At 49.2% G+C, this 20,050-nt stretch overlaps 1 protein-coding gene across 3 annotated transcripts in view; it reads left to right on the top strand.

Annotated features, from left to right (window-relative positions):
• RAB37 (RAB37, member RAS oncogene family) overlaps positions 1 to 20,050 on the top strand; it is a 75,413-nt gene that overhangs the window by 52,720 nt on the left and 2,643 nt on the right. For 2 of the 3 annotated variants that reach the window (XM_077924167.1, XM_028716795.2), the window contains 7 exons: positions 4,803 to 4,913; positions 10,889 to 10,930; positions 12,111 to 12,177; positions 13,248 to 13,300; positions 15,249 to 15,314; positions 18,897 to 18,953; positions 19,579 to 19,655. In XM_077924167.1, the coding sequence (XP_077780293.1) occupies positions 4,803 to 4,913; positions 10,889 to 10,930; positions 12,111 to 12,177; positions 13,248 to 13,300; positions 15,249 to 15,314; positions 18,897 to 18,953; positions 19,579 to 19,655 (473 nt within the window). The remainder of the gene's footprint in view (positions 1 to 4,802; positions 4,914 to 10,888; positions 10,931 to 12,110; positions 12,178 to 13,247; positions 13,301 to 15,248; positions 15,315 to 18,896; positions 18,954 to 19,578; positions 19,656 to 20,050) is intronic. The other variant, XM_028716796.2, reaches the window with a different exon arrangement.

The raw sequence follows: 20,050 nt of genomic DNA on the forward strand, positions 1-20,050 counted from the left end.
GCTCAGTCGGTAGAGCATGTGACTCTTAATCTCAGGGTTGTGTGTTTGAGCCCCAACTTGAGCAAAATAATAATAATCCTGGGTCGCAGGGGTTGGGCTAGATGATAATAATAATAATAATAATAATAATAATAATAATAATAATAATTAATAATAATTTATTTATACCCCACCCATCTGACTGGGCTTCCCCAGTGATCCACATGGTCCCTTCCAACTCTGCAGTTCTTTGATTCTGTGTGATCACTTCTCACGGCCAGTGACTTGCTCCTGTTGCAGCACAAAGGAGTAGAAGCAAGGTCAAGGATCCCTGGAGGATCCATTGTCAGGCCCTGGCAGATGCCTGACAATGCAAACCCCAACACTCACCCAGATTCCCATCTCCCTGACCTTCTACAAGTCTTTGCACATTTGCAAGCTGAAGAACCACATACCTCAACCAGACATGCACCACAACCTATTGCTTCTTTCAAGTCTAATGGCGGGGGGGGGGCACTGTGGGCACCAGGAAAGGCCTCTGCAAGCACATATATGCCCACAGGCACCAAACTGGTGACCCCTGTGTTACAGAGACAGCAAAATGATGACAGCACCCAACCTAACTCTCTGCATACATCCTTCTCTGCACAAGTTGGTGCTCTGGGACTTGCTTCCTTCCAATAAGCATAAAAACGGAAGGGGTTTTGTGGAGTATATGAGGTCCGGTACACGTCTGCTGCCTCTCAGCTTCTCCGGACTGTAGCAGAGTAAAACACAGCGTGTGCTGATGTGTTGGCTGCGTGAACCCTCTGGCTACCAGTCTAGCCTTGTACTGTGGTTCTCTAGTTGCTGTGGGTTTAAGACGGTAAACCCAGTGGCTGCTCACGGCCTTTTTGCCTATCGGTAGTGTCAAGATGGAGAACACACTTAGAGACTCCATTGAGCTCATTTCCTTCTGCATTGCCTCTTGCCATTTCCTGGCTTCTACTTCAGGCAACCTCTGAACTTCCTCGAAACTCTCTGGTTCGCACTGAGCCACACCAACCCACACGCTAGTGACCTCAAACCTTTCGGGTGGTTTTCCCTCTTTGACTCCCCATGGGTTTGGCTCCCCCATAGACAAGTCGTCCTCATAGATTCTGCAATGTGTAAATGTGAAGCAGGACTCCTACTTTTTAACTCATGGTGGAAATCTGTGCCTTGGGGAACGGGCTGTATCCATTTGGAATAGGAGCAGCTCGGAAGACACTGCAAAAGTCTTGACCTCATTGTTTGCTTTTCCTGCAAGGGCTGCTGACATATCTGATCGTAGGTTTGTCCCCTAGTGACAGAAAAGAGATTGCTGTTATCTCAGAGTAGAACCATTCTTTATAGGGGGATGAGCACTTGCTGATCGACATTTTTCAAAGGACACATTCCGGGGTAGGGTGGGGGGTGCATCTCTTGTTAGTCTGTTACATTGGGAATGCAAGAAAGGAAGTCTTTTTTAAAAAAAAACGAAAGGTTTATTGCAACAGAAATTCCTGTGGTCTAGAGACCACTGGATGAAAACTGGGCTGTAGTCCATGAAAGCTTACGATAGGGTTCAGTAGGACCTGGGAAGATCCGGGTTCAGGTGCCCATTCAGACGTGAAAGTGGGAAACCTTGGGCCAGCCACTGTCTCTCAGTCTAGCTCAGCAGTTCTCAACCTGTAGGTCCCCATATGTTGTTGGACTACAACTCCCATCATCCCTGAGCTCTGGCCTTGCTAGCTGCGGTGATGGGAGTTGTAGTTCAACAACATCTGGGGACCCACAGGTTGAGAAAGGCTGGCTAGCTTACTTCGCAAGGTTGTTGAGAGGATGAAACAGGAAGGAGGAGAACTTTGTATGCCTCTTTGAACCCTGTGGAAGAAAAGTGATGATGATGATGATATTAGCACTATTAGTCTTTAACAACAGAGAGTTTTGTGTCACTTTAAAAACTAACAGATTTTATTATAGCATAAGTTTTCATGGACTGCAGCCCATTATGCCATAATAAAATTTGTTAGTCTTTAAGGAGAGACAATACTTTTTTCTGTTCTCTTCTCCTTCTTCTTCTTCTTCTTCTTCTTCTTCTTCTTCTTCTTCTCCTTCTCCTTCTCATTCTCCTTCTTCTTCTTCTTCTTCTTCTTCAGACTAGCCAGCTACCCCCCTCAGGAAATAAGTTTTAAAGATGCCACAAGGAAGACTCCTCTTTATTTCTCAGAAACAGCTCAGATAACACCTTCCTCTCCCCAGTGTAGGAAATGGACCCAGAGCTGCCAACAAAACCAGGACTTCTAAGCTGAGGTCTGTTTGCTTAGGAGGAGTGGATGCTGGCTTGCGTGTTTGCTCAGCTATCTGGCAACATGGGTGAGGCGGCTGGGGGGGGGGGAGTCCCAGATCAAACAGAGTTAGCTCATGACACGTATCACCTGGGTAAAGTGCTGTAATGGTACCTCTCAGGTGTTTATCTGGGAGATCCTCAAGCCATAGTGGAGCCTCTCTGAGCCCTGGTGGAGCCTACGTGCATTTATAGCCGCACTGACTTTTAGGGGACATTCTACAGACAAAGGGGAAGAGAGCGAAGGGACTATTTACTGTAAACAGACTTGAGACCCTAATCACAGCCTGCTCATATATATCAATGACAAATCTGGCTCCAGCCAAAGAAGACCTGAGATGCAGGTGCTGTTTTCCAGCTGGGCCATTGCAGATTACTTGAGGGGTTTACAAAGGCTTGGAGCTTACAGAGACACTGTTTGCTCATGATGGGGAGGAAAAAAGTTACTTGTTTAAGGCAATAAACAAACCCTAGGAGTGTAGTAGGAGCAGCAGCACACTGACCCTAGTAGGGAATTTCTTTGAAATCACAGATATGTCTTGGGTAAACTGTCCACCCCAAAATCTTTGGTCCTATGGACAGTTTGTATGGAGGTAAGCCTCACACAGCCTTGTTGCTGCAATAAAAAAATGCAGAACATTCAAAACCAAAGTTAAATATGTGGCCCTGCACAGCTCCATTGATTGTTCATATTTGGTTCTATCGCTGTAAAAGAAGTTGCCTAAAGACTTTCCAGGGGTGAATATAAGGAAGATAGGAAGCTGCCTTTAGCTCAGTACTGTCTACAGGAGGGTTTCCCCAACTTGGGTCTCCAGCTGTTTTTGGACTACAATTCCCATCATCCCTGACTACTGGTCCTGCTAGCTAGGGATGGTGGGAGTTGTAGTCCAAAAACAGCTGGGGACCCAAGTTTTGGAGGTCCTGGTCTACAGTGACTGGAAGTGGCTTTGCGGGACCCAGCCCTACCAAGAGATTCCAGGTATTGAACCAAAGATCTCCTGTATCCCTAAGGTGGATAGATGACTGAGCAAAAGCAGGAACTGGAGCACGTGGCTTGCAGCTTGAATATACTGAGACAAAGTGTTCTGCCCGTTGAATAAGCAATTGCAGTAGCAGCTGGCAGCTGGAGTGGCTCCAGGCCAGACCATCTCTCTTGGTCAGGAGAGGGGAAACAGTGGCAAAGTAGTAGGTCATGGAAATGAGGGCAACCAGTCAGGGAAGAGGGTTTATAACCTTCTAGTCATCCTGAGAAAGAAGAGATGATTACAAATGTGCAAGAGAGGCCTGGAACTCCAGAGAATTGTGGGCTTGGTGCCCCTCAAGATTGCTCACCTACAGGCAGAAGATTACATGTCCCAATGCACAGTTCTTGAGACAGCATGGAAGGTAGGAAGACTTCTTAGGACCTCTTGGGAGGTCATGAGAAGATCCCTGTTAGATCAGGGCAATGTCCATCTAGCCCAACATCCTCTTCTCAAAGTGGTCCACCAGATGCTTGTGAGAAGTCCAGAAGTTAGTACTGAATGCAACAGCACTCTGCCCACCTGTCATTCCCAGCAGGTGGTATTTAGAGCCATACTGCCTCCTACTGTGAACCCAGAGGGACCATGGCTTGGTCATAAAGCCCCAGACCATCGCTTGCAAGCTTCGTTGTTGTTGTTTAGTCGTTTAGTCGTGTCCGACTCTTCGTGACCCCATGGACCAGAGCACGCCAGGCACTCCTGTCTTCCACTGCCTCCCGCAAAACTCGTGCTGGTAGCTTCGAGAACACTGTCCAACCATCTCGTCCTCTGTCGTCCCCTTCTCCTTGTGCCCTCCATCTTTCCCAACTTCAGGATCTTTTCCAGGGAGTCTTCTCTTCTCATGAGGTGGCCAAAGTATTGGAGCCTCAGCTTCAGGATCTGTCCTTCCAGTGAGCACTCAGGGCTGATTTCCTTCAGAATGGATAGCAGTAGCATTAAGGCAGGGAAGCAAACAGGTTTCAAGGAGCTGACAGCATTCTGTTGCGTGTGTCCCATGTTGAGGAATAGCCACTGTCAACATTGTGAGGCTGACCCAGAGAAGTCTGATGGGGGAGCTAACTCGAGAGTGGAGATTAAGTTTTTCCTATGATTGTTTTGCGGCTGTTGGCTGACCTCCTGGCTTGCTAGATTAGATTTCCCCACCATCTAGCGATCCAGGGGGGAAGCTTATTTAAGTGGAACTTCAAATAGGTCTTCAAAACAATAGGGCATTGGCCCCGTTATGTAACACCAGGAGCCAAGCAATCAGCCAGGAAGTGAATCTGACTCTTGAAACAGCAAAGAGCAGCCTGCTCTTGTGCTCGCTTGAGCTTGGCATCCCTGCCCAGGCCCTGGACCTCAGAGCACTCAGCTCTTCCTCCTACTCCTCCTCTTTCCCATCGACTCCCCAGCTCCCACCGAAGGTACCTGCTGTCCCTTGCACTATTAATGGGCTTTTGCACCCCATGTTGTAGGTGATGCTGCTTGGAGATTCAGGCGTGGGGAAAACCTGCTTCCTCATCCAGTTCAAAGACGGGGCCTTCCTCTCTGGGACCTTCATAGCCACTGTCGGCATAGACTTCCGGGTGAGAGCACTACAGCTGCCAACGAATGCAGAGAGATGCTTCTGTTACAGCGCAGGGAATGGCTGCCCCTACTGAGATCATGTTAATTGCATAGATTTTTCTTAAAAATGTAATCTTACGTGATTGGGGTTGTAGCATGCAGGGAGGGCTTCTCTAACCCTTTCCTCTTCAGCTGTGATCCCAATTAAAATTGCTACCGCCACCCCTCTGCCATATGCACTGCTGGTAGTGATGGGAATGCATAGCTCCCATTAGGACCAACTGCAGAGCAGGGAGGGGATTTCCCCTAGGATAGTAGCAGGGAAGGAAACACCCCGTTCCCTCTATGTCAGGGGTCCCCAAAATAAGGCCCACAGGCCGGATAAGGCCTGAGGGACTTGTTTATCCGGCCCGCGGCGACCCCCACCACCCACTGCCTCCGCCCGCTCTTGCCGGCACTGCGCTGCACGGGTCAGAGGAGCACCGGAAATAGCTTGTGTGCATGTGCAAGCCTTATTTCCACATGTGCAAGCCTTATTTGCACATGTGCAAGCGTATTTCCTGTGCACATCCAGGTTGGAGGAGGCCCATGCACATGCGCACAATCTATTTCTGGTCCTCATCCAACCCGGAATTGCACCAGAAATAGCATGTGCGCACGTGTATGGGCACACGCTCCGACCCGCCGTGCAATCGGCGCTGGAGACACCAGCCCGAGGCACGGCAAGTTTGCTGACCCCTGCTCTATGTTGCAGTTCCAATGGAAAGTTGAGCCCCCTGCACCTAGGATCAAAATGATGTTGTTGCTTTAAATTCCCTGACGCATGGCTGCAAGCCACACAATTAACACAATGTGGAGCTGAGTCTTGAGATGAGAACAGGGCATGCCTAAATATTGCATGAGCGATCCATGCACTTGTCCTATTCCACATGGCACAGGATTCCTGTACCTTGTTCTGGTGCCTCTAATGGATCTAAAGGAGCCCTCTCTGTCGAGCAGCAGCAGTCCTTCATTGAGCCTGTCAGGCCCCACCCCAAGCCGGGTGGAGAGAGGCAGGGCAGGGCCTTTCAGGCTCCCAGCAGGGAGTCCTGGGCAGTGGCAGCAGCATGCACCCACCAACATAAATCCTGGCTATGCCCATGCATATGATGACTAGGGGGGTGCTTCCCATTACCATTACCTCAGAAAATTCCTCTTTTTGTGAAGACAAAGGTACTGAATGGAAATGTTGCCTGAACTAGCTAGTCTTAGATGTGCTGTTTCTCATCAGTCTCACTTCTCCCAGGATTGGTATCATCGGTTTGTATTATCTCGGCATTCTTTGGATGCATAATTTGGTATAGAAACGTAGAACATAACAAAGGTGCCTTCTACAGTGGTACCTCTGGTTAAGAACTTAATTCATTCTGGAGGTCCGTTCTTAACCTGAAACCGTTCTCAACCTGAGGTACCACTTTAGCTAATGGGGTTTCCCGCTGTTGCCACGCAATTTCTGTTCTCATCCTGAGGTAAAGTTCTTAACCCAAGGTACTATTTCTGGGTTAGCTGAGTCTGTAACCTGAAGCGTTTGTAACCCAAAGCATTTGTAACCCGAGGTATCACTGTACAGTGGTACCTCTGGTTGCGAACAGGACCCATTCCGGAGCCCCGTTCGCAACCTGAGCAGAACGCAACCCGTGTCTGCGCGTCGCGATTTGCCACTTCTGTGTATGCGCGTGACATAATTTTGAGCATCTGCACATGCGCGAGCGGCGAAACCCGGAAGTAACCCATTCCGTTACTTCTGGGTCGCTGTGGGACGCAACCTGAAAAGATTTAACCTGAAGCAAACGTAACAAGAGGTATGACTGTACTGAATCAAACGGTTGGCCCATATAGCTCAGTCTTACAGTGACTGGCTGCTGCTCTTGTGGGAGGGGGGCGTTCAGGCAGGGGAGATGTCAGGGATTGAACCCAAGACCTTCTGCACGCGAGGCAGATGCTCAGCCACTGAGCGATGTCCCGTCTCCACATTTTGTGAAACGCATTACAGTGGTGCCTCGCAAGACGAAATTAATTCGTTCTGCAAGTTTTTTCTTCTTGCGAGTTTTTCGTCTTGCGAAGCACGGTTTCCCATAGGAATGCATTGAAAATCAATTAATGCGTTCCTAGGGAAACCGCTTGCCAGGCTGGCGGTGCGGAGAAGGGCTTTTCTCCCCACCGCAAGCCTTCAGCACAGGTACGGGAACAGAGGGGAAGGCGCGCAGCACTTTCCCTCTGTTCCCGGGGCTTGCGTGGGAGGAGGGTTTTTCCTCCCCACCGCCAACATTCAGAACAGCATTCTGAATGTTGGCGGTGGGAAGGAAAACCCTTCTCCCACCCCAAGTCTTCAGGACAGCCATCCGAAGGCTGGCGCGGGGAGAAGGTCTCTCCGCCCCCCCCCCCACGCCAGGCTTCGGTGCATCCTTCAGAGGCTGCTGCCATAGTCACGCGTCACTTCTCCAGCTGGGAGAGGGTCGCGGGGCTATGGCTTCTTTAGCCCCGCGCGCGCCCTCCCGGCTGGAGAGGTGACGGGCGCCTATGGAGGTTCCTGCCATAGGCGCGCGTCACTTCTCCAGCCGGGAGAGGGTCGCGGGGGGCTGGTTTAGCCCCGCGCGCGCTCTCCCGGCTGGAGAGGTGACGGGCGGCCTATGGAGGTTCCTGCCATAGGCGCGCGTCACTTCTCCAGCTGGGAGAGGGTCGCGGGGGGCTGGTTTAGCCCCGCGCGCGCTCTCCCGGCTGGAGAGGTGACGGGCGCCTATGGAGGCTCCTGCCATAGGCGCGCGTCACTTCTCCAGCCAGGAGAGGGTCGCGGGGGGCTGGTTTAGCCCCGCGCGCGCTCTCCCGGCTGGAGAGGTGACGGGCGCCTATGGAGGTTCCTGCCATAGGCGCGCGTCACTTCTCCAGCTGGGAGAGGGTCGCGGGGGGCTGGTTTAGCCCCGCGCGCGCTCTCCCGGCTGGAGAGGTGACGGGCGCCTATGGTGGTTCCTGCCATAGGCGCGCGTCACTTCTCCAGCTGGGAAAGGGTCGCGGGGGGCTGGTTTAGCCCCGCGCGCGCTCTCCCGGCTGGAGAGGTGACGGGCGCCTATGGAGGCTCCTGCCATAGGCGCGCGTCACTTCTCCAGCCGGGAGAGGGTCGCGGGGGGCTGGTTTAGCCCCGCGCGCGCTCTCCCGGCTGGAGAGGTGACGGGCGCCTATGGAGGCTCCTGCCATAGGCGCGCGTCACCTCTCCAGCCGGGAGAGGGTCGCAGCAGGCTGCTTTAGCTTCTTTAGCTTCGGAGCATCCTTCCGAAGCCTGGCGGCGGGAAGAGGTCTCTCCGCCCCCCCGCCAGCCTTCGGAGGAGGTCCGAGGACAGTGGGGAAGACGCGCTGCGCTTCCCCGCTGTCCCGGAGATTTCCCTATGGGCTTTCGTCTTGCGAAGCAAGCCCATAGGGAAATTCGTTTTGCGAAGCGCCTCCAAAACGGAAAACCCTTTCGTCCAGCGGGTTTTCCGTCTTGCGAGGCGTTCGTCTTGCGGGGTACCACTGTATGAGGAATGAGATATCGGAGTCATCCGTAATGTTGGCCTTGCAAGGCTTCACACTTTCACTTCTCTCATGCCTAGAAGGCATGAGTCTAAGCAGTTTTTTGCTCCTGTGCTTCCTAGACTTGGGTCCAAGCAGTTTTTGCCTTTGCGTCTGGAGCAAGCGGAAGTGTGGATGAGCCCAAAGAAGAGACCGTGATTTGGAAAGGTGTCTGGGTGCTACTTCACGCCCCGAACAATGTTCGGGTTCTGATTCCACTTAAGTAGGGGGAGATCTTTTCACGCCATCCTCTGGGGGCTAAATCTGTGCCACGGAGGATGTGTGGCAGTTGCAGACTCCCATGCAACTCTCCAGGAGCATTGGGTAAAAGAAATGTGAGACTCATTTAGCAAATGTCACCGTGAATTTCTGCTTGGATGAGGCTGGGGTTGCATCAGTCCCCATAACATGAAGTCAGGCCCTGAAGGGCTTTCCAGTAGCACGTGACTATAATATGCAGTGCAAGACTGCAAGCGTCTGGATCTATGCTGTTTTAGAGAAGGAGCTGAATTTTAGAAGATGATTGTCAGCCCCAGATTTGCCTTGTAACCCTAATGCGGGCGACGCAGAGGGGAATCTATGGGTGGCCTTATATCATGGATCATTGTTAATGCAAGAAAGAGAAAGCGGAGAATACCTTGTGACCAAACATCTCTTACAGGACTCGAGAACCACTTAAAGCAGCATGCTGAGCCCTAATGGTTTGCTTCTATTATTTCCAATGACTACGGAGGATGTTCTCACTGAGCTTTTCCGGTGCAGGACTGCATTGTTCTCAGTGGCTGCTGCTCATCTGGGCCAGAGTGGATCTGGTTCACCCAGGGCCACTGGGAACGATGTAGCTGGGGTAGCTGCGTAGAAAGGTTCCCACACCAAACGGCAGAGCGGTTTCCTGATCATAGCCTCAGTTAAGGCGACAGTGGCAGGCGAGCAAATGTGCCGTTCATCTGCAGATAAACTGATCAGATTTGCTCGCTGGCTTGTTTCCATTGCACAGTAATGTATCCTCCTGACTCCAGATCTCAATGCGTTGGTATCAGGCACCAGGAATCTGGGCATTCCTCTCCCCCAGAATAGGTGGCCTGGATGTGAGACTTTCTGTTTATATGGCCCCTTCTAGGATGTGCCATATGCCAGTTTATTCCACCCATCAAATTTGCAAGATACTTTCACACAGCATGACTAGTGGCGCAGCAATAAAACTGCTAAGCAGAGTCTAGTGTGGTTTCAAACTGGATGGGGGACCTTGTGTTGAGATTCCTGCATTGCAGGGGGTTGGACTAATATCCCTCAGAGAGCTTCCAACTCTCCTATGATTCTACTGTTTTTTAGCAGATTCTTCCCATCCTCAGTAGTTACAAATAAGCACCAACAGTAGTTTGATGGAAGCAATTGATATTAACTGGGTTAATGTGTTGGGGTTAATGCATTGTTCTACACTTCCCTAGGGACACAGGTGGCGCTGTGGGTTAAACCACAGAGCCTAGGACTTGCCGATCAGAAGGTCGGCAGTTCGAATCCCCTTGACGGGGTGAGCTCCTGTTGCTTGGTCCCTGCTCCTGCCAACCTAGCAGTTCGAAAGCACGTCAAAGTGCAAGTAGATAAATAGGTACCGCTCTGGCAGGAAGGTAAACGGCGTTTCCATGCACTGCTCTGGTTCGCCAGAAGTGGCTTAGTCATGCTGGCCACATGACTCGAAAGCTGTCTGCGGACAAACGCCGGCTCCCTTGGCCAATAAAGCGAGATGAGCGCCGCAACCCCAGAGTCGGTCACGACTGGACCTAATGGTCAGGGGTCCCTTTACCTTTACCTTTACACTTACATTTATAAGTGTGATGGGAAACTTGCAGCCTTCAGGATGTTGTTGGACTACAAATCCCATGAGCCTCAACCAGCATGGCCAATGGTCAGTGAGTATCTGGAAGGGCAAAGGCTCCCCATTCCTAAGTTTATAAGAAATGACAACTGGTGGACTTGGGATAACGGTAACGACTGAGACGGTTAGCCTGTTCTTCATAGTGTTGGTCCTGTGCTTAATGGAGAGAATGCAACTCAGTTGCCTTATACCATAGCAAGGTCATTCAATGGGGCACTGAACAATGGGGGCGCTGCTAGTGGCAAGATTCACCCTGCTGATCAGACTTCCCAGCCAATCAAAGCAATAACTGCCAGAGAGTCAGTGGTGTAGTGATTAGAGTCACTGTGTCTGTTCCTGTGAAACATTTATCTGTCTTTTAAACTTTTGAAAACTGGTATCTAGCCTGGAGCAACTCCCCTTCTGATGACCATTAGGTGCATCTGTAAGGATTCCTGTGTCTAAAGGCAAAGGCAGAGCAGACTTTCCAGTTCCTGCCATTTATTCTGCTTTATACACTAGTGTGGTTTTATTTTTATTTATTTTTTTTTCTTTCAGAACAAAGTGGTGACTGTGGATGGGGTGAAGGTGAAACTGCAGGTAGGTCTCTTGAAATTACCCTGATGTTGCGTATCACCTGAACTTCTTCCAAGTAAGGTAGAGGGATTTCGGCATGCGCGTGGGTTGGTGTTTGTCCCTGCTGGAGCCTCCGTGCTAGCCATTTATGTGTATTATTGTTTTATGAATTCTCATTATGTCGTTGTTTGGGTACCCAATGATTCCTGATATATTATTCTCTGCCCACTGACCTTTTATTGCATTCATCTAAGGCGTCCCTCAAGGGACGCGGGTGGCGCTGTGGGTAAAAGCCTCAGCGCCTAGGGCTTGCCGATCAAAAGGTCGGTGGTTCGAATCCCCGCGGCGGGGTGCGCTCCCACTGCTCGGTCCCAGCGCCTGCCAACCTAGCAGTTCGAAAGCACCCCTGGGTGCAAGTAGATAAATAGGGACCGCTTACCAGCGGGAAGGTAAACGACATTCCGTGTGTTGCGCTGGCTCGTCAGATACAGCTTTGTCACGCTGGCCACGTGACCCCGAAGTGTCTCTGGACAGCGCTGGCCCCCGGCCTCTTGGGTGAGATGGGCACACAACCCCAGAGTCTGCCAAGACTGGCCCGTACGGGCAGGGGTACCTTTACCTTTACTTTTAAGGCGTCCCTCAGCCAGGGCACCACATGGGGAAAGCCCTGTTTCTCTTTGCAATTGAAAATCACAATGCCATATTAAATAATACATTGTATAAAACATGACCGAAGCAGAGACCACAAATAAAACACAACTTTTACAACAAGTGCCTGCGGGCCCCACAACCCTCGATCAGCCCCAGTGAGCATGGCAAATAGTTGTGGGTGATGGGAGCTGCAATCCAACAGCCTCTGGCCACAGGTTGGTCAGATTACATACCATCCAATTTCATCACTGTCTCAGTTTAATTTCTTGGTTTTGATTCATCTACCTGAGTGTACATCTGGCCCTATAGGCAGGTTTTATAGGACATGGAACCCTGCAAGGTTCCACTTGATAGAACCCAGCAGAACCGTCTCCTTGCAAGGACCCATCCAGACCTTACCTGTGAAAAATTTCTGTTCCGTTCCTTACCGTTTTGCTTCATTTGTGTATGTGTGTTTTCCCGCTACGCTGCCACTCGCTTGGCATTGGGGTTCCTGCTCATGCAATGTCATGATGGTCTTTCTTTGTGATTTACCAACTTTGCCTTGTTGCAGATCTGGGACACGGCAGGCCAGGAGCGGTTCCGAAGCGTGACTCATGCCTACTACAGAGACGCACAGGGTACGTCCTCCAGTTGGGTGTCTTGCATCGGAGCTGGTATTCTTAGCAGAGCAACTCTTCGTTGCTAGAATCCAGTAATAATGCTATTATTATTATGGCACAGCTCGCAATTCGGCTGTAAAATGTGACCCCGTAATTTTCCATTAAAAGAATCGCAGGCAGCAAGGCTGGGAATGTGTCCCTGGCTGATAACCTCGACAAGTCGCTGCCAATCAAAGTATACCAGGAGTGGGGAACTTGCATTTCCCCTGTCCATGATGGACAGAATAATTGCCACACACAGGAAGAATAAAGATTTAGTTTGAGTGCCTCAGTTGTAGTTTCGTAAATCATTTAATGTGTCAATACGAATGGAAGTTGTTCATATTGCAGCTGTTGTATAAGGGATTGTTATCTTGAGTGGAGTGTAATTGAAATTAATAAGCTTTCGGATAAGCAGCAGAATGTAACATTTGATGTAACAAACCAGAAATGGAAGTTGGGGGTAGTCAACAGGGAGGGGGGAAGCAGAAAATGGATGTTAAATGATGATATTGAATAATTGTTATGAGAAAAGAAAATCAATAAAAATTATTTTTTAAAAAAGAAATTAATAAGCTTTTGGAACACAGAACTAAAGAAAATCACCAAACCATCAATTCTAGCACACCGGGGCAGGGGATGGGACACACCTAAATTATATAGTTTGGTATATGAATGATTGGTATTAGTAATTGTACTATCATTTGGCATTGTTATAATGAGGCAATTATTGGACTGTAATTGAAAACTAATAAAAATTATTATAAAAAAGGAGTGGGGAAACTGTCCAGCCCCCATCAGACCCGACCGATTGGCTACACTGACAGGGGTTCATGGAAGCTGGAGTCTGACAACCTCTGGAGGGTGGTAGGTTCGCTGTCCCCAGAGTCTCTTTGTGAACCACTTTGAGGACCTTTTTACAATGAAGCGGTGTATAAATTTATAAAATGAATATAATATACTGGGGTACACGGACCAGTGGTTTGACTTGGAATGAAACATGATCATTTGGGGGGAGGGAAACAAACGTTTTTCTTTTTGTCTTGCAGCACTCCTCCTCCTCTATGACATCACCAGCAAAATGTCCTTTGATAATATCCGGGTGAGTGTTTAACATCTGCACTTGAACCACGTGATCCGGTGCTAAAGTATCCTGATCCCACAGCCCTTGCTTATCCCGACTTGCCCAGACCTTCCTCTGCTCATCAAAGCAACAAGATAAGAGCTCAGGGTTGCCAGCTAGCCAGGAAAGGAAAGGGAAATCCCAGCCTAGGCTGCTTTTGTATCAGCCCCACAGTTTGATGTGCAGAAAACAACAGGAGCTTTTCACAGCGAGGAGATAAAAGTTTATCACCTTCACATCAAAAGGCTGAGCAAAGCATAGCTGCAGTTGAAAAGCTGGTAATTCTTTAGGAACTTGATTGGGCAGCTTGCAGTCTCAATTTTATATAGGGGAGTTGAGGAAGGAGGACAGGAGAAAGGATAGTGGGGCAAGCAGTGGAAAGATATGCATTTGTTTCTGTTACACATACTTGAAGTTGCTTGAAGGTGGGGTATAGGGATTCAGGCAGGAGAGTGGGGGACCTTTTTGGCTCCAGGGGCCAGATCCTTATCAGATCCCAGCATCATGGGTCAAATCGCCTTACGGAAGGTGATTGGGTGCTTTGAAGTCCCCGTTTTGGGACTTCAAAGCACCGCATGCAGCCCAGGCATAAGGTGCGTTAGGGTTTTCCCTGCATGGAGCTCATTCATGGAGCCAACTTGGCAGGCTTTGCCTCTACCTGCTTTCCCCTACCAATGGACAATAGGCTCCAGATTGTGCATTGCAGCCACATGATGACAGCTGTGGAGCAGGTGGGTGTGGCTTGAAATTGCTTTGTGAGCCAAATTTGAACCCTTGGTGGGCCCGTGAGCTAGAGATGCCTCCCCCTTGACTTAGGAGTCACCAGTGGGGCTAAATCCAAGCTTGGTCTTACAATGTAAGATAGGACAGTATGGCATTGGCTTTACTACCCTTGTATGTATTGGTTAGGATGAAGGAATGCCATTGAGGGCAACCTTACTTTGCCCCACTCCTTTAAGCAAAGCCCTCCTCCCTCAACACATCTGTCTGCGTGGTCCAGGCAGGGGACTAAAATAAAGGCTTAACAGTGTGAGCTATGCATGTCTAATCAGAAGCAAGCCCCACTGGGTTTCATGGGGCTTACTCCCAGGTAAGCAATTATGGAATTGCAGCCTGAATCCACTTATCATGATGGTGGTCCAGCCACTTAAGAGACTCTAGACCATGGTTCTAGTTACAGGTAGGTAGCCGTGTTGGTCTGCTGTAGTCAAAACAAAATTAAAAAATTCCTTCCAGTAGCACCTTAGAGACCAACTAGGTTTGTTACTGGTATGAGCTTTCGTGTGCATACACACTTCTTCAGATATCTTCAGGTAGGTATCTCTAAGGTGCTACTGGGATGCGGGTGGCGCTGTGGGTTAAACCACAGAGCCTAGGACTTGCCGATCAGAAGGTCGACGGTTCGAATCCCTGCGACGGGGTGAGCTCCCGTTGCTCAGTCCCTGCTCCTGCCAACCTAGCAGTTTGAAAGCACGTCAAAGTGCAAGTAGATAAATAGGTACCGCTCCGGCGGGAAGGTAAACGGCGTTTCCGTGCGCTGCTCTGGTTCGCCAGAAGCAGCTTAGTCATGCTGGCCACATGACCCAGAAGCTGTACACCAGCTCCCTTGGCCAATAAAGTGAGATGAGTGCCGCAACCCCAGAGTCGGCCACGACTGGACCTAATGGTCAGGGGTCCCTTTACCTTTACTTTTTAAGGTGCTACTGGAAGGATTTTTTTTATTTTGTATGGACCGTGATGAGGGGTGTGTGGCCTGTTGATATTATGTCAAATGTTAAGGCCCCATGGAACTCCCATTGCCCCATGTCTCGTTTCCCTCCAGCTCTCATTTATTGAACACAGTGCTTTGCCTCACGACATGACACACCACACTAAACTTTTTCTCTTCTCCCTCTTTCCCTTTCCCCACCCCCCATCCCTCTTACAGGCCTGGCTTACAGAGATACACGAATATGCCCAAAAGGATGTGGTCATTATGTTACTAGGCAACAAGGTGCGTGTCATTTCCTGACAGGTGATGCAGGCCTGCTCTTGCTTTGCAAATAGTCAGTGGCGTAGCGTGGGGGGTGCAGGGGGGGCCGGCCGCACCGGGTGCAACATCTGGGGTTAGGGCAAATCCACGGGTTAGGGGGCGCAAATCCACAGGTTAGGGGGCGCAAATTACTTGCCTTGCCCCGGGTGCTGACAACCCACGCTACGCCGCTGCAAATAGTTCCCCCTTTTCCCCCCTTGACTCTGAGCTATCTCCTCCTAGCGTGCTTTGCACAATCTTCTTCTGTGGTCGGCACATAATTGGAGGAATTCTTTATCCTGGCACCTCTTGGTTTTTGATAACTCCCTCCAGCGCTCGCTTTTCTTAAGCACCATGAAGAGGCTCTTTGCTTCCACATACACAGGGACCCTTTCTGCCGCCATCCCTTGCTCTGTGTTTGCTCTTCCCAGAGGTTTGCTCTCCCAGTGGCAGAGGTGCGATTAGATTTCTGTATCTAATCCAGTAAGAGATGAAGAAGAGCCCTGCAGCATTTAGCACAAGTTGTTGTGGTGAAAGCCCCATCGTTCTGCCCAGACACTGAGGTCCAGCACCGAGGGCCTTCTGGCGGTTCCCTCACTGCGAGAAGCCAAGTTAGAGGAAGCCAGGCAGAGGGCCTTCTCAGTAGTAGCACCCACCCTGTGGAACGCCCTCCCACCAGATGTCAAAGAGGAAAACAACTACCAGACTTTTAGAAGTCATCCGAAGGCAGCCCTGTTTTGGGGAAGCTTTTAATGTTTAATAGATTATTGTATTTTAGTTTTCTGTTGGAAGTGGCTGGGGAAGCCCAGCCAGATGGGTGGGGTATATTATTATTATTATTATTATTATTATTATTATTATTATTATTATTGATGCATCAAGCGGCATCTTAAATTGGCAGCTATCGCACAGCACCAAAAACAAACACACACCCAAACTCAATTTTCTAAACAGTGGGGGCCAAAAGGCTGTGCAATGCAGGCCCTGCCATGCTTCTGTTCAGAGCCCAAATGTATACAGCACCAAGATGCATACAAGATGGCTTTGGATTTTGAGCAAGGATTGAGATACTTTCGGAGATTTTTATTATGTGGAATAATAAAGACTGCTGGGAAGTAGAGCTGATGTGGAATGATGGCAGTTGTGGTCCAAAACAGATGTAGGACACCAGGATGGTGGAGACCGTTTTAAATCACCCAATTGTGCATTTTTTGTTTTTATACAGTGGTACCTCTGGTTAAGAACTTAATTCATTCTTCATTCATTAATTCCTAATTCATTCTTAACCTGAAACAGTTCTTAACCTGAGGTACCACTTTAGCTAATGGGGCCTCCCGCTGCCGCTGTGCAATTTCTGTTCTCATCCTGAGGTAAAGTTCTTAACCTGAGGTACTACTTCCGGGTTAGCGGAGTCTGTAACCTGAAGCATTTGTGACCTGAAGCGTTTGTAACCTGAGGTACCACTGTATTGTAAACTATATCACCCTCAGGTGAAGGGTGGTATAGAAATTAACGTTATTATTTATTTTGCTTATCTTTGATGCTGGTCAGTGGGAAATTTTAGATTTGTAAGTATTTAGATTAAGTCATACGGGAGGGAAAAGGTCACGGAACTATCACCCTTTTCTCTCTTGAAAGAGGGGACAGCTCCGGTTAGATGGCTGTCGCTGGCATTCATAAACCTGTTCTCACTTAGAAGTGCTTCTGGAAGACATTGTAGCTCTGCTGCCTGTATTCCTAGTTAAGCAAGTAGAGGGTGACTTCAGGGCAGGTGGAAGAATCACTGCTGGAACAGCAAACCACATGATAGCATGCCAAAATTATTTTGTGAATTGGACTTAAAAGTGTACTTCCAAAATGTAACATTTCTTGAATCCATTAGATAAAGATAAAATAACCAACAGATAGAAAACGGCCGATATTTTAGTGCCCTTTTTAATATAATGCCCTTTTAAAATGTGTTGTGGAATGGGGGCGGGGATTATTGGGTCATCTTTGTTTTTAATTTTATTATATATTTTGTGCTTTTTATATTGCAATTTTAATGCTGTGAACTGCCCCGTATATATTGCAATTTTAATGCTGTGAACTACAGGTATACAAATTTTAATTGTGATGATGATGGTGGATTGGGTACAGAAGCTCCCTTTATGACAAGGTTAAAGCATGCAATGAAGTATAGAGAGGAGTGGAAACAAGAAATGGAATACTGTATAACATACATGAGACACCTTTGCATGTAGTTACTGTTGTGTTTGTATGCATTCTATTGGCCTTGGAAACTTCCTGGCCAAGACCAACCAGCAGAGGGCGCCCAACACTGGAGGCGTCTACCAGTGGCTATTCAGCAGGCCATCACTCACTTTATCTGAAAGACACTAAGGAACATACGGACGTCCAAAGTTCTGCCAAAATCCTATGCCTGACTATATGGATTCCATCTCTGCAAAGGCACAATCCGAAAATGACTCTGGGCATATTGTGTGCCACATAGCCGAGGTGCTCATGTGCTGCAGACATAAATCACTTTTATCATTATCGGTTAATTTTTCACAGAAGTGCACCTGTTATCTTTCGAAACAAGCAGAAGCATAAGCCCTCATGTCAGCATCGCCCTCTGTTGGCGGAGTCAGCACTAGGCAAGCCTTTGCATGTCAGGCGGGCTTGCCAGATGTCAGCGGACCACACACCTGGCCTCCCGGCAGCAGCATCACTATCGGGTACCAGGATGGTGTGGAGTCAGGGAAGCAGGAAGTTTGGCTGCACCAGCAGGGGCACTGGGCTCTCATCTCCACCATGCTGACTTTGCCACCACCCTGCCCCACATCATCCCTGTGCCCAGCAATGGCACCGCTGCCAAGAGGTCAGGTCCACAGCGGCACATCTCCCAGCCAAGCCACTCCTCCCAGATATTGCAGCAGCAGCAGCAGTAGCAGAGGAGCCCCTTCCAGTGGCTTCTTCCCTTGCCACAAGAACTGTGTGTGCTGGGCTGGTCACATGAGTTATTCCTAGATTTCTTTCCCTCCTGTCCCTCTGGGCGGCAGGGATCTGTGTAATTGTCTCTGCTCACTGGACCTAACCCTGACTTCAGTGGCATGAGAAGAAGCCTCCTTGGGCTGCCATCGCTGTGCTTAGCAGTGTTTCTCAAACCGGGGTCTCCGGCTGATGTTGGACTACAACTCCCATCATCCCCAGCCGCTAGGGATGATGGGAGTTATAGTCCAACAATAGTTGGGGAACCCAAGTTGGAGTAATACTAGCTTATTGTATTGTTTCTGCAGGGAGGGAGGCGGTCTAGTATATCAAAGCCATAGATAATAAGATCAGAGAGGACACTTCTGTTGGAAGTAAGACCTACTCAGGTGAAGAAGTCACTACTCTTCTGGGGTGGCCATGTCCAACTGCCATTTATTGATTTATCCAAATAATAGAATCCACCAGGAGGGCAGACCTGGGTACTTTCCATCAAAAGATCCCAAGGAGCAGCCAGTTTCCTAGAGGTTTGATCTGTTGGCGACTCTCCTGATCCTATCTCTTCTTGAATATCTTCCCTTTTGTTGGCAGGCCGATGTGAGCAGCGAGAGAGTGATAAGAACAGAAGATGGGGAATCATTAGCCAGGGTGAGTGAACTAATGCAAGAACCACTTGTGCCTCGGACTGGACTGCCGGTGTGGACCCTGTGGTGCTGAGCCAGCTTCTTAAAGAGACAGTTCACTAAAATGCGATATTTCCAAACACACCCATACTCTTTAAGGTGAAAGTTCGGGGGGGGGGGAGGTAGGCTCCAAGGTTCCCTTGCCTCCCCTTCCCTCCAGAAACAACATAGAAGTGTCTGATTTCTCTCATTGAGGGTGAAAAGAAGCCGAGAGTAAACAATAAGAAATACCTCGCTGCTTGGAAGTGTGCAACTGCTGCACTGGCTGTAGAAGCCCCTTCCCAGACAGAGCATGGCAGAGGGCAAAGGGCTGGTGTTCAATCATTTCTGATATTTTGAATCACTATGTTTGGATCGAGTTAACTGTGTGACGAATTTGTTCATTTGCCTTTATATTCTAGTGTGTTGCTGATATGGCTATAGCGTCTGTTAACGTTTGCTAGCTTTCAATTCTGTTGTTGCTACCATTGAGTTGTTGGGGAAGCGGGATACAATATTGAATTACATGAAGGGGGGTGGAATTCTCCATGGCAAGGATTTACCAGGTTTGCTTGCAAGATCTCCTCAATATTTATCCACTTTCTCCTCAGGAATATGGAGTGCCTTTCATGGAGACCAGTGCGAAGACTGGCATGAACGTGGAGCTGGCGTTTCTGGCCATTGCAAAGTGAGTATCAGGCTGTAGTCCGTTTGCTTCTGCTTCCTGGAATTAGGAGGTAGCAATAAGAGAGAAACAGACCACCTTGCTATCAGATTATCACGTTCTGCCATGAGATGTGTTGGCCAAGTGGACTAATGTGGCATTCATTTCTGTGGTCTAGAGCAGCGTTCCTCAGACTGGTGCACCCCAGATGCTGTTGGACGCCAACTCTCATCAGAATGGCCAACGTGAACGATGGTCAGGAATGATGGGAGTTGTAGTCCAACGACATGAGGCAGGAGGCAGGTTGGGATGGGGAAGGTTGACCTGGCATATCCAAACAGCAGGAGCAGCCAGGGCACTGCTGCAGACCTGACCTCCCAACAACAGCATCGCTGCTGGGTACCAGGGATAAGGTCAGG

This window comes from Podarcis muralis, chromosome 2, assembly GCF_964188315.1.
Source record: "Podarcis muralis chromosome 2, rPodMur119.hap1.1, whole genome shotgun sequence".
NCBI lineage: Eukaryota > Metazoa > Chordata > Lepidosauria > Squamata > Lacertidae > Podarcis > Podarcis muralis.